The sequence below is a fragment of the Lynx canadensis genome, chromosome C1 (genome assembly GCF_007474595.2).
Source record: "Lynx canadensis isolate LIC74 chromosome C1, mLynCan4.pri.v2, whole genome shotgun sequence".
Taxonomy (NCBI): Eukaryota; Metazoa; Chordata; class Mammalia; order Carnivora; family Felidae; genus Lynx; species Lynx canadensis.
This window is the reverse complement of record NC_044310.1, coordinates 36641949-36656104: the sequence shown is the minus strand read 5'-3', so window position 1 is coordinate 36656104 and position 14156 is coordinate 36641949. Positions and strand designations below refer to the sequence as shown.

The following is a 14156-nucleotide window of genomic DNA, read 5'->3' as shown; positions in this document are numbered from 1 at the left end:
ATACAGAGATGATACCTCCAGCTTCCAGGAGTGAGCATAGACCACATGGAGCCAGGCCATGTGCTCCTGCCCTGCCCAACAACACCGAGACATTACATTTGAAATGCTAGGGGTCATCTATAACCGTATTGCTTAGAGTGCAACCCTACTGAGGCTAGACCCAGTGGGAAAAGAGATTGTGGATGGCTCAGGGCAGCCCATGCCCCCAGCAGTCAGACCACACATCTGGTTCAGGGGATGTGCACAGGTTCTCCAGTCAGACTTAGTGGGCTTACGTCCTCATGCCTCCACTTAGTGGGGTGTCATCTTAGCAAGTGGCTTACCCATTCTTGGCTTTAGGTTCCCCACCTGTAAAATGAGGATAGCTGTATTTTATACATTTCATACAGTTATGGTGAGGCTAAGATAATCTGTTCAAGAGTATTACTTAGTGCCTGGCACATAGTAACCACTCAATAAATGTTAGCCATTGCCAACAAAGTAGTAACAATGATATTAATAATAAATAGGAAAATTCAGAGGGAAAGTACTTTCCCCTCTTTTTCTAGACCTTTACATATCTGGTGAGGGTGTGGAATTTCTGTTTAAAGGCTCATGCTCTTGTTTGGATCTGAGATCAAATGCAGAGGAGGTAAAGTTCCTGTGGAGAGGCCCCCAACCGTATGTGGATTCACTTTTAGTTCTTTCTTATTTCATAAGTCAGACCTGCCCTGATGGTGCTAGTATTTTTGGTCATTTAAATAGTTGTTTGCTGTCCCTTCTGTGCTCATCATGGGCAGGTACAGAAGATAGCAATGCAGTTCTGTTCCATCCAGTTCTGTGCTCGTGTCTCCTTGGTGCCAGGTACCAAATGGGTGCTGGACATTTAGTGATGAATAAGCCTGTGTCCCCACCCCAAACTTGTGAAAACTGGCCTCTGAGAATTTATACTTCCTAAGGCCCGAAAAGGCATAGCTGTGTGTCTCCTCTGCTCCCCAGGCTCCATCCTGGCCCACATCCAGAAGCAGAAGCACTTCAATGAGCGAGAAGCCAGCCGAGTGGTGCGGGATGTGGCCGCTGCCCTTGACTTCCTGCACACCAAAGGTGAACCAAGCCTTCGCCTCAGTGATTGGGTTGGGCCAGCCAGCCTCTGAGGACGGAGGGAGAGGAGCTGGGCCAGGAGCTGGTACAGCCGGCAGGCCCGCCCATGAGGGTGAGGGAGCAAACCAGGACGGCACTAGGCTTCTGATGTGGATGGTGGGCAGATGTGGCGCTTTTAAGAAGGGGAGGGGCACAGGGGAAGGAGCAGGGAGGAAAAAGTAAATTTCATGTTGAACAAGATGTGTGAGCGTGTGGGTATGGATGATCTCCTTCTCCTGTCCTAGTGAAGAGTGCAAGCCTCATCATAACACTACTATTCCAGTGTAGATATGTGGGTGTTACTCTTTCTAGTCTTTACATACGTCACCTGCATCTCTCCAGAATCAGCATGATAGTATGTATCTAGTTTTGTATCTTGTTTGTCATAAATGGAAAATGCGTTTTTCTACTAACATGGTTGAGGTATCTGTTGAACATCGTGATGGTAAATCACGGGTTGCTATTGTCCAAATTACACTTCAGTTAACAGTCCCTTATCTAAAACTGATTATTTCAGAACTTTTATAGTGAATTAAATCTTTTTGCAAATTAAATGTTTTTGTATTTCCATAAGTATGTTTGACTATTACATTTTTTTAAATGTTTATTTACTTAATTTGAGAGAGAGAGGGAGAGGAGGGGCAGAGAGAAAGGGAGAGAGAATCCCAAGCAGGCTGTGCTGTGTCAGTGCAGAGCCCAGCGCAGGGCTCGAACTCATGAACCATGAGATCGTGACCTGAACTGAAATCGAGTTTTGGACACTTAACCAACTGAGCCACCCAGGCACCCTTGATTATTATATTTTTTAAATTTGCCTAACAGCAGTGCCACGGAAAAATGAATTCTGGCTTCACTTTTTACCCACTATGTGCTCTCTCGGTAATAATGCCAACCCACAGAGTGATGGTGTGAAGAGAGAGAGTTATATCATCAACAGTAGTTAACACTCACATAGTCAGTGTTAGGCACTATTTCTAACTCACTTACAGAATTGCATGCAGCCTGTGTCTGTGTTGTGTATGTATAGCACAGTTGGAGCGAAGTGCCCGGCACTTAGTAGCTCAGTAATGTTATCTCCTCCACCCTTAACCCCTGCCGGACAGAAGTATTTTTATTGCTAATATTAATTCCCTTAAAATAAAGCATTGTGTCTGGTGGGGGATGTGGGTGGAACGAATAATCTGGGACTTAGCTCTGCTCCCTTCCGCTATTGTGGGTATGGGCCAGCCACACTGGTTGCAAGAGACCACTTGTAGGCATGCTGGGTGCACAGAGCAGCGCAGACCCGGGTGGCATGTGTGCAGGGAAGTTCAGCCTCACTGGTCCCGCCTTGTTTCCCTCCATGGCTAAAGGGAGATCTCCGTGTCGACAGTGCCCGTGTTGGGCACCTGACTTGCACATGGGACGAAAGTTCCTAGGAGGGGCATCTGTACTTTCCCCCGCATGATGAATAGCACTAGTTCTGTTTCTGAAAGCTGGGATGCATGTAGGTAACACCTGCTTGACAAAGATTTACAACTGTTCCCCAAGCTGCCTCTGTAGATTGCAAAACTGGGTCACGCTTTTTGCAAGATCCATACCTTAGAGGGGGGTAAAGGCGGTTTTATTTTTTATTTATTTATTTTTTAATTTTTTTAGAAGAATGCACTAAAGGGAACTGAGCTGGTGTGTCTTAGGAGTTCTGAAGTGCTTGTTAACATCTAGCTGGCCAGCTGCCCATGTGACTTGAAGTTGGAGGGGATGAAAAACGATTTCCAGCTGAACTTGGCTGTTTTCTAAATAACTTCATGCTGGGAAGATGAATTGGGCAAGAATGGGTCAGCCCTGAAACAAGTTCCACACTTTTAAATACTGGACACACTGCAGCTTAACCTCTGGGAAATGAACCAGAGCAGGTCGATGGCTGGTGTGCTCACAAAGGCAGGCCCATTATTACGGCATGGCGCTCAGTTCTCAGGCTGGGCGACAACTGGGCCATCGGCACCTATTTGGAGAGCAGGACTCCATGTGTGGCTCGTGATCCTTCTGTGGGAGCACTTGCTGTAATGGAAAATATCTTTCACTTTTAGTGCAGCAAGCTGTAGCCCGACTCAATTTGTACAGCCTGGACAGAGCTGCTCTGGGTTCTCATTCAATTAGGTGACTGATGAAGTTACTCAGCCTGCTGGAGCTCAGGTTTTCCCTCCCTCACGAAGTGCCTTGGGTGGGCTGGGCCTCTGCCTCCTACCAGGGAATTGGAGGGCTGCCCAAGAACTTGGTCATCGAGGGAGTTTTAGGAAAGCAGATTCTGCTTTTCCATCTTACTCCATGAATCCTCTGCTACTTTCCAGTACTTCTGGGCACTAGCTGTTTGGCTCTCGCTCAACCTTCCAGCCTTTCTGTCTCTGAACTGTGCATTCTGCAGGAGGAGAGAGGGATCAAGGTTTCTGTGTCCGCCATGGCCCTATGAGTTGGTTCTTTGTCCCTGTCTTTGGTCAGAAGGTGGTTTTCCCCCAGGTGCCCTCTTGGCCAGGTCAGCAGCCTTGAGCGCCTCATGGAGTAAGCTGCTATCTGCAGGAGGTCTGGTCAAAATGCAGGGCAGGTGTCTCTTAAGAACAGCACCCTCGGCCAAAGCAGTCCTTGCTGTGCTTCTAGCATGACTATTTTGGACATGCAGCACGGGTGAGAAAGGGATTGGACAAGCTTTGGAAGATTTGTTAACTAACACTTGGCGTTCTGACCATTCAGGGAGTCCCGCTTAGGGAATCATCTTTAATACACGTTGGCCACCCAAGAAGAAATGAGGTAGAGCAGCCTCAGTCTCCCCAGATGCTCTTAAACAAGGCACTAATTATTTCTGCATTGCTGTCCCAGCATGGCCATTTGCAAGGCTCTTTGCTTCATATTAGCTTCTTATTCTTGGTCGTCCCTGCGGTGCTGAGGAGTAGGCTGGCTGGGACTCGTTCGGCCCAACTTACCCCTGCCAGACTTCTAAAGCTTTGGCTTCGAAAGAGCTTGCAGAATCAACTGTGCTTTTTGGTTCGTCTCCGGTTACTCCTGCCTCCTGCAGCTCGTTGATTTTTTAATGTACCATAATTGGGAATTAATCTGCGAACAACAGCATTTGGAAAAAATTAATTGTGTGTGGAATGTTTGATAATTATGTGCATATGTTAACCCTTTCTTTGCTCTTTGTCATTTCAGGCATTGCTCACCGCGATCTGAAGCCAGAAAATATATTGTGTGAGTCTCCAGAAAAGGTACGTAGGGCTGACTTGGGAGATTACAGTTTACACTGATGTGGGGAAGCCACTTCCACTTTCCTTTGGGTTGTTAGCAGCACCATCGGCCTTGGATACCAACCTGAGCTGATTGTTATGAACCTGTGAGAATGTTATGCCTACTGTGTGGCGTTTCTGCCTTCCCAGTTGGCTTCCTCCCTGTCTCTTCCTTGCTCTTTATCAATAGTGTGATCGGCTTAAGCCTGAGAGTTTATAAAATACATGGGACCTGCATAGAACGAATGTTTTCTAGTCCAGGCTTTAGAGCAATTGATGTGAGTCGTAAACAACAACTCAATCTTCTGGGAAGCAAATCTCTGCCTAAAAATGTTTGTGTTGCGGTACACACACCAGCTAGTGTCCACCACTTGAAGTGATAATTAGGAAGCAAGTTCTTAAGAAGGGTTTCTGTTTCCGTTTTTGTTTCCAGAGGTGCCCATTAATAAGAAAACACTTACATTTGGTGTTGAACAGATGCCACATACTTTAAACTTTACCTCAACCTACTAGTAAATGGAAGTGTTTGCCCTTCTGTAAGCATGTATCAATTTGACAAATTCTGTGTTTGTTGGAGGGACTGAGGCCTTGTCGGCACACATTCATGGCTCTGTGTACGTATAAGAGTGTATACATATGAACACACATATTGGTCTGACTGAAGGGATAGCTCACAAGCAGGAATGGCTTCGAGTGAATGTGGGAGCCAGCCTGCTACTTACAGCTCTTTTGTGGGGATAGTAATACGTTAGCTCAGATAAGATCTTGTGACTTCCCGTCAGTGGCTCTGGCAGAAGACTTTATGATTTGTCACTATTACCATTATGATTATTAGTAATAACCATAGCTAACATTTCTTGAGTACTTACGTTGTGCCTGGCACTTATACTCAGCTGATAAATAGTATAGATTAAAACTAAGGTGGTCTCACCCCAGAACTCCACAGGCGTTCTAAACCACTCTGTTGCCTCTGATTTACAATATGCTTTCATGTCATTTATCCTTTCATTTGATCTTAATGGTGCAGGATTGTTGCCCCTTTTCTGTGGTTGAAAACTAAAACTAAGAATGCCTGAGCATCAAAAGACATTATCAAGAAAATGAAATGATAAGCCACAGAATGGGAGAGAATGTTTGCAAATAATGTATCTGATAAGAGTTTAATATCCAAAATGTATAAAGAACTTCTAAACCTCGACATCAGAAATACAGCCCAAGTTTAAAAATGGGCAAAGGACTTGAATAGAAATTTCTCCCCCAAAAAAGTATACAAATGGCCATTATACATATGAAAAGATGCTCAACATCCTTAGTCATTAGGGAAATGCTAATTGAAACCGCAATTAGATACCACTTTGCAGCTACTAGGATGGTTAGAATTTTAAAAAGAAGGAAAAAAATAGGTAGGAGTGTAAAACAGTGCTGCTACCATGGAAAGCATTCTGGCGGTTCCTCAAAGAGCTAAACACAGAATTACCACACCGCTCCGCAATTCCACACCTGGGTATAATACCCAAAAGAATTGAAAACAGAGGTTTGAACTTGAACATCAGTGTTCATTGGAGCGTTATTCACAATAGCCAAAAGCTGGAAACAACCCAAGTGTCCATCAACAACAGGTAAATGGATAAACAAAACGTGGCTTGTCCATGCAATGGTATGTTGTTCAGCCGTACAACAGAATGAAGTTCCGATCCATGCCACATCATGGATGAACGTTGAAAACAGTATGCTAAGTGAAATAAGCCAGAAACAAAAAGACAGATACTGTGTGATTCTACTTACATGAAATATCTGAAATAGCCAAATTCATACAGACGGAAAGTAGGTTAGACATTACTAAGGAGAGGGGGAAATGGGGAATTACTATCAAATGGTTTCTGTTTGGGATGATGGAAAAGTTTTGGAAACAGATACTGGTGATGGTTGCACAACAGTATGAATGTAATTATTGCCACTGGGTTATTTTCTGTTCTACATATTTTACCACCACCACAACAAAAACAGAGAGGCTAAGTGAAAAAGAAAAGAAAATAGAAGAAGGAGAAGAAGGGAAGAAGGAGGAAGGGAAGGGAAAGGAAAGAAAGGAAGGGAAGAAGAAAAGTTGAGAGACTGTCCTGGCTTCCCTAGCAGGTTAAACGGCTAAAGCTGGGACTCCCAAAACCAGCATTTTGGAGTGGCTCACTGGGCTGCCTCCATCACGCAGGCCACTCTCCTGCTTGCGCACAAAGTGCCCTTCCGGTTGGCTCCAGAGATGACTAATGCTGTCTGTGGTTTCAGGGGCAACATCCAGTATGGGTGACCAGCCAACCCAGCCTGCTTGGGCCTGTAGGCTTTCCCAGGATACATAACTTTCGGTGCTCAAACAGCAAAGTCTCAAGCAAGCAAAAACAAGTTGGTCACCCTGAGACACCGGAGGTCATGCCCTGCACTGAACAGGCCACAAGGAGTCTTTCAGGAATACATACTTCTCAGATTCTGCAACCTGTACCATCATTTGTCATTTGTCATTTGTCATTTGTGGGCAAGAGTTCCATAGGCTTCCTGCTTGTTTTACTAAGTGCACAGCAGTCTGACACCACGTAGCGTGCACATTTTTCCTTAGGAAGTGAGGAAGGGTGTGGGGCAGAGGGCACCTTAGGATAAATCCTCAGGTGATTTCTAGTTAACCCAAGGACAGCAAACATGACCTAACAGATAAAGCTGGGCTTCAGCATGGTGGCCATATAAACATAGAGACAGAGAGACAGAGAGAGAGAGAAAGAGAGAGGGAGAGAGAATGCATCCCCGAGGGCAAGAGCAAGAGTGAGCCAGTGAGAGGGCCCCCCTCCTACATGAGGGGAGGGAGTGAGAGGGGGTAAGTGTGTCACAGTCACACTGGTCTCCTCCTGCCCTTGGGTTTCTTATATTTGTAACCTTGTTTTCGGCTTTCCTTTTCAGGTGTCTCCGGTGAAAATCTGTGACTTTGACTTGGGCAGTGGGGTGAAACTGAACAACTCCTGCACCCCCATAACCACACCAGAGCTGACCACTCCAGTATGTATGGCTGGGCACCCTGTACCACCTCCTTCGGGGCTCCTGTCATTTGGAGTACCCACAACCCAAAGCTGGAGTGCAGAACAGGGGCTAAGGAAGGAAAACCGAGTGTATCTACATCATTGCCATCTGCCTGAGTTGTCATCTGGCCACTGCATAGTGGGCCACCCCCCCCCCACCCTGCCAGTGCTTAACTGCTGATGAAAGAACTTGCAGTGTGGGGTGGGTCCTCTGCCAATGATGGGACAGATTCTATCTATGAGAACAGGCTGAGCCCTGACTCCTGACCCAGGTAAAGACAGACGCTGTCCCAGGCCAGCCCTTTGCACATGGGCACATGGTAGCTCTGAGAGTTCCGCTGTGCCCGGCAGCATCTGGGCGCGTCCCCCTGTGATGGAGGACAGGAGTGTGGTCTCTCTGTGGCACGAACCGAGAGGTCCCGGCTCCCTGCACGTAGGATCACTTGGCTGAGTTATCCTGCGGCTTCCTTTACTTCACATTTCATGCCCAGATATGCAGCTGGGAGCTGTCCTTCCTAAGACGTCTCTTGTACACACCTGATGTACTGCAATTATTGTGAGGCTTTTGAGATTTGCATGCTTCATAAGTGAATTTTCCTAATACCCTTTTTTAAGACATGCATTTCACTATGCTCGTGTCTTATTCTAATCAACATTATTAGAAATGTTTCCATATTAGCTTCTACTACACCGAACTACCTTGTTCTCAAAGTCATTAACTCTAATTACCAATAACAGAAAGTCCTTTCTCCATTTCCCATCTTCCCTGTAATTAGTTGTGTGTGCGTTGGAGGCCAGGGAGGTATCTCTGGGCGAGCCTGAAATAATGAAGAAGGGAGCAAAAAGTATTTGTTTTGTTTTTATCAGCATTTTCCATGCAAGGATGGAAGGAAGGAATCCTGAATTCTTATACTTGGTTACCACTGATGTGCTTGAACCAAATCCCTGCCCCATCCTAGTCCTTGGTGTTCCCATCTATAAATGGGAGAAGCAGGGAGGTTGGATTTGTTCTAAGAGCTGTTCCAGTTTTGATGGACTCTTAATTCTAAATTCTTACTCCTCCTTGGTCTAAAATGACAGAGAAGCTTGGCAGGGCTTCACCTGAAGAACTCCTTGCCTTATGGGATTACATGTCCACAGACCTCCTCCCAGAGCCATGCCCCTGGTACAGCCAGGTGCCTGTATATTAGGTGACTGTCTGCAGAGAGCCGAGGCAGAGAGACTCCTGCAGCTTCTTGACCAGGAGCCTCTGTCTACTGGAGAAGGACCTGAAAAGATAAGTGACCTGGAACTGGTCATGTGATCGTGAGGAATGCTAGGATTCCATTTACAAATGTTCAGTTGGCCCAGCTTTTCTAAGTGCCTTGGTGGCATCAGGTGAGCCCTCTGGTGGCTTTCCTGACAGCTTCTTGCTCTGCAACCCCATCCTCTTGCTCAAGTCCCATTTCATTCTGCTCTTCGCCATCTCCTCTCCCTGTGACTAAGCCTCTCCCTTCTCTGCCATTTCCCCTCCCCAACCTTGGCCCCCACAGTGTGGTTCCGCAGAATACATGGCCCCGGAGGTGGTGGAGGTCTTCAGGGACGAGGCCACTTTTTACGACAAGCGCTGTGACCTGTGGAGCCTGGGCGTGGTCCTCTACATCATGCTGAGTGGCTACCCCCCCTTTGTAGGTCACTGCGGGGCCGACTGTGGCTGGGACCGGGGAGAGGTCTGCAGGGTGTGCCAGGTGAGCACAGCACCGGTACCCCCTGCACAGGGCCTGCTGGGCGGGGGTCAGCGTGCTTGTGGGATGCCTAGCAGGACTGGGCTGAGGGTTGTTCCTGCTCTGGAAGGGGGTCTATAGTGCCCCTTCCCTCTTTTGTCCAAGGGCCAGTGACAGGGTGAGAGAGAGACAGTGGGGCACTCAGCCCAGCTGGGAGCTCAGAGGAGGATTGTTAGAGAAGACCATACCTGAGCTGAGTCTTAAAACATGAGTCTAGCCCAGGGACAGAGGGGCAAGGAATAGAAGCAGAAGCAGCAGCGCCAGCAAAGACACAGAGGTGTGAAACAGCGGCGTGTGTATGGGGAAGGAGGGTAGAATTGTAAGGTTGAGGGTTGGGGAGGTGAGACCTGACAGGTTGCGAGGAACCCATTTGTGGGGGCCCCTTACAAAGGGCTAAGGAATTGGGGCTGTGTTCCCTAGTTGGTCTTCCCCAGGTGTCACCCACCTAGCCACCCAGGTGACCTAGCCATCTGTGCCCGCCAGGGGCATTCTGCGTGGCCTGATGATTTAGTGGGGACAGGGGAGCCGGAGAGGGCCCTGGCCTGTGGCATCCTCAAGCCCTGAGCTGCAGCTTCAGCTGAGGTCAATGGGACCTGGGGTGACCAAATCAATGGCAGCCACATCCTGCTTATTCCCTGGTAGTGTGGCCTCAGGAGGAATCTTCTTTACCTAGAACAAGCTGTTTGAGAGCATCCAGGAAGGCAAGTATGAGTTTCCTGACAAGGACTGGGCACACATCTCCAGCGAGGCCAAAGACCTCATCTCCAAGCTCCTGGTTCGAGATGCAAAGCAGAGACTGAGTGCCGCCCAAGTTCTGCAGCACCCCTGGGTGCAGGGGGTGAGTAACCCAGGGCAGGGTGGCCATCCACCTCCTCGGGCCTGGAGTGTGGCCATGAGGAAGCTTTTATAGGAGCAAGTACTGGACAGCAGCCCAGGTGTCTGACTTCAGCTGGAGGGAGACTATACGGCAGCTTCAGTCCCTGCACATATGGAGTGAACTGGCCACTGAAGGAGCCACGTACTGGTCATAGACTTGGCTCTAATCTTAGCCTCAGACGAAGCTCCTAACTGACCCATGCCTCTCAGGAATGGACAGAGGCCTCTGGGGGATTTGGCTCATGCATCCTACCATTGGCAGAGGCACACGGTCTGGTATTGGCATTTGGGGTCTGTGGTACCCTCCCCTTATACAGACATACCATTAGCTGGGAATGCCCAGAAGCAGGGCTTGGTGCCCTGCTTGCAGTGAGGATGCACTGGGGGCACATAGATTCTCCATGTGGTCCTGGAGTGCAGCTTGCCTAAAAGGCAACGGTGGTGGTTTCCCCAAACTAAAGATCCAAGTCCTTACTAGAAAATATTTTTTTTAATGTTTGTTTATATTTTAGAGAGCGAGAGCAGGGAAGGGGCAGAAAGAGAGGGAGACAGAGGATCTGCAACGGGCTCTGTGCCATCAGCAGACAGCCTGATGCAGGGCTGGAACTCACAAAACTATGAGATCATGACCTGAGCTGAAGTCAGCCGCTTAACCGACTGAGCCACCCAGGCGCCCCTACCAGGAGACATTTTTAACCGTCCTCCTCAGTTAGTCATGGTACCCGACATCTGCCCCTCTAAGGGGTCTGCTACACCTCCTGTGATTCACTGTGTCATTGGTCTGCCAGGCCCTACCCAACCTCAGTGGCCCTGCCAGTGGAAGGGAGCAAACATTGCCAGCCCCATGTTACAGGGGTACCCAATCCAAGAATCTCTGAATGGCTAATTCCCAGCCACCCAAGAGTTGCTGTCTTTACTGAGCACCTGCCCCATGCCGGACTCTGCAGTCCTGGGATGAGCAAGACCCAATCCCTGTCTTCATGTTCTAGTGGGAAGAGGGAGACAGGAATAAATGATGTGATAGTGTAACAAATGCTTATCAAAAGGACAAGGGTCCAGCCTCTGCTTGGGACAGGGGGAGGGAGGTGGCATGGGTGGGAGTATAAATGCTTCCTTCACAGGGGAAGTGACCCTCAGGCTGGGTCTTGGAGGAAGGTTAGGACTCTGCCAGGCACAGGGAGTGGCTCTCCATGCAGAGGCAGCTGGGTTCAAGCTGGGCCTTTCTTGCTCTCTCCTTGGAAGGTCTGACCCCACAGGCAAGCTCGACCAAGTCTCTGTGCTGGGCCAGGAGCCTCTAGTAATGTACCCACCCTGTGCTGGGGTGGGCAGGGGCAGCTCTTGAGGGAGGGAACAGTGCTTACCCCCGCGTCTGTCCTTCCCATTCTAGCAAGCTCCAGAAAGGGGACTCCCCACGCCGCGAATCCTCCAGAGGTAAATGCCCGATGCCCCTTCTTTGGCTTTGACTGTCCCTCAAACTTTCAGCCACATTGGGATGGAGGTGGGGACAGGGAGCCCATCTCTAGGCTCAGGTGTCCTCCTCCTGGAGGGGCTCCCCAGTCTGCCTACTCTGCACGTCTCTTCCTCTTTCCCCTCTTCTCTTCTGCCACCTGATGGCCTCCTCTGCTCTGCAGCTCCTTCAAGGCCTCTCTGCAGGAGAGAAACCTGTTTCCATATCCACTCACATCCTAACTAGAAATCACCATTTACAGTCCAAAGACCTTCTCTGTGGGTTATTCACCCCAGGGTTTCCTACTGCTGCTCTGGTTGTAGTAGCAGGCTGGAGGTGCTGTAAAGTGCTGGGACGGATTGTCCTGTCACCACTAGGCACAATAGGAATGGCCACTGGAAAGTAAATACATACTACGTGCCAGATATGCTGCTAAGAGCTGTGCAGAGATGCTATTCATAATCTGTAGGATAAATTTAAAAGAGAGGTTTACCTATTACCCCCATATTGTGGATGAGAAAACTGAGAGCAGAGAGATTATGGTAACTTACTCAGGGCCACACAGTAGCCTTGGGAGTTGGACTTTGAACCCGGATCTGTTGGACTCTAGTCCTTTTAACACTAGGTCATGTTCCTAGTGAGCACTGCCCTATTCCCAAAGGACCAGGGCTACCACGTTGTGGGGACCCCTCCAGGAACCAACCTCATGACCAGTTTCTGGGAGACACACAGGGAGGTCTTACACCACTGTAGTCTCCATTCATGTGAGCCAGAATGCTACTGCCCAGCTTGGTTCCTAGCTGATTCTCTAGAGCTGTGTCCAGGGGCCTTGAGGCTCCAAACCTCTGGTCCACCTTAGAGGATGTATTTGGTAGACCCACGGTGCCTGCTGTAGGCTAGCCCTGAGCTGAGCCCTGGGGACGCAGACATAAAGGCACAGCCCCTGCTCTTGGCGCTCTATGCCCTCACAGGGGAGAGGGGATATATGGGTGCGCGCTTCGTGTGCCGCGCCTTTCCTCTGGGAGAGCTGGGTGTGGAACATGAGAGCTCAGAGGAGGGTGTTCTGAATAGAAGGGGGCATTTGTCCCAACTCTGAAGTCTTAGGACTGTAGTTGAGGCTCAAAGTCATTCCAGCCTCAGTGAAATCAGATTCTGAACCCGGGCAAGAATGACTTCTGGGGGAAGCCACCCAGAAAAAGCTGCCGGGGGTCTGGGAGGCAGCCAGCCAGGGCGCTGAGCCCCTCTTCCCTCTGCTCTGTGCTGCCCGCCCCTCTAGAAATAGCAGCACGATGGACCTGACACTCTTCGCGGCTGAGGCCATCGCCTTTAACCGCCAGCTTTCTCAGCGCGAGGAAGACGAGCTGGCAGAGGAGTCCCTGGCTGAGGGCTTGTGCTCGGTGAGGCTTTCTCCTCCATGCAAGTCACGCCTGGCCCGGCGGAGGGCCCTGGCCCAGGCAGGCCGCAGTGATGACCTGGAACTGTGTCCAACTCCCACCACACTCTGACCCACTCCAGCCACAACCTCCAGGACCTCAGCCTGCCCGGGCTTGGCCAAAGTCTGCAGAGCAAGTAGAGCGAGCTGCTCTGTGGCTCCGTCCAGGCCACCCAACCCCCCATTTCCCCAGAGTCCTCAAGGAAAAAGCTCTTTCCAAAGGGGTTGTCTTTGAAAAGGAAAGCAATCACTTGTCACTTTGCATAATCGCCTGCGGCAGGGACATCTCTGCTGGGCTCCTGCCCACCTGCTCACCCGCCTGCGGATCCGGGATGCAGCCTGCTCTCCTGGGCAGCAGGCGGCAGTGGCGGCTGGGGCTGCAGCCTTCAGGGAGCCAGCCTTGAGAAGCAGCAGTTGACAGAGGCTCTCTCTTCTCTTTGCACTGTCACCCCCCCCCCACCCCCCGCTGGTCCTTCCACCTTCCTCTGTCCTCCGGATGTCCTCCCCTGGCTGAACAAAGCCATCCCCTCACTTCAGGAGAGGGCAGGGAGCCTTCTGCGTTCAGGAGGCCAGATCAGTCTTCCAGTCTGTAGCACTGGAGAAGCACATAATCTTTCTTTGCCGGGACCAAAACGTGTCCCTCATTTATCATCCCCTTCCTTGTTTGGGATTGCTGCTGAAGTCCGTATTATTTCATTTAAAAAAATGTTTTTTTTTTTAACCATGCACTTCCAGCAAAGATGGGACTTTCAACTCCCACTGCGAGCCCGTGGATTTTCCAGAGCACGTAATGGCTCGCTCTTCCTCAAATGTCCATGCATGTGAAAGGTTTTAATCAGCTGTTTCCTATTATTCTAACTGGTTTTAAGCTGTTGAGATGATGCGCGACTTGGAGGCTGTGTCTGCTGGAGGGCAGCATCAGTCCAGGGCAGTTAGAAGGAGCCGTGCACCTGACGTGGCACCAGATCAGAGGCGGCGCGGGTGTCTGCTGCCGGAGAGTGAAGGCACATCCGGCGTCAGATAAGCTGGGCTGCGCAGCTACCTAGAGAAAATCGATTTGTACAAGTCAGACAAGACATTTACACCAAACGACAATGCTATTATACAGTGTGCTTGTTTTAATAAAACTGTTTTAAATTTTAGCTGTGGCCTTCTTGATGGTCCTTTCTGCCCCTGTAAACCTGAGGAGACAGGCCTCCTGGAGAG

The 14156-nt window shown here is 49.5% G+C and overlaps 1 protein-coding gene across 10 annotated transcripts in view; it reads left to right on the top strand.

Moving 5' to 3' along the window:
- Positions 1-14092, top strand: part of MKNK1 (MAPK interacting serine/threonine kinase 1) — a 53091-nt gene extending 38999 nt beyond the window's left edge. For 6 of the 10 annotated variants that reach the window (XM_030326630.1, XM_030326629.1, XM_030326631.1 and 3 more), the window contains 7 exons: positions 979-1083; positions 4303-4358; positions 7317-7412; positions 8965-9159; positions 9869-10033; positions 11459-11502; positions 12795-14092. In XM_030326630.1, the coding sequence (XP_030182490.1) occupies positions 979-1083; positions 4303-4358; positions 7317-7412; positions 8965-9159; positions 9869-10033; positions 11459-11502; positions 12795-13023 (890 nt within the window). In that variant the 3' untranslated portion in view covers positions 13024-14092. The remainder of the gene's footprint in view (positions 1-978; positions 1084-4302; positions 4359-7316; positions 7413-8964; positions 9160-9868; positions 10034-11458; positions 11503-12794) is intronic. The other 4 variants (XM_030326633.1, XM_030326632.1, XM_030326634.1 and 1 more) reach the window with 4 other exon arrangements.
- Positions 14093-14156: the final 64 nt, after the last annotated feature.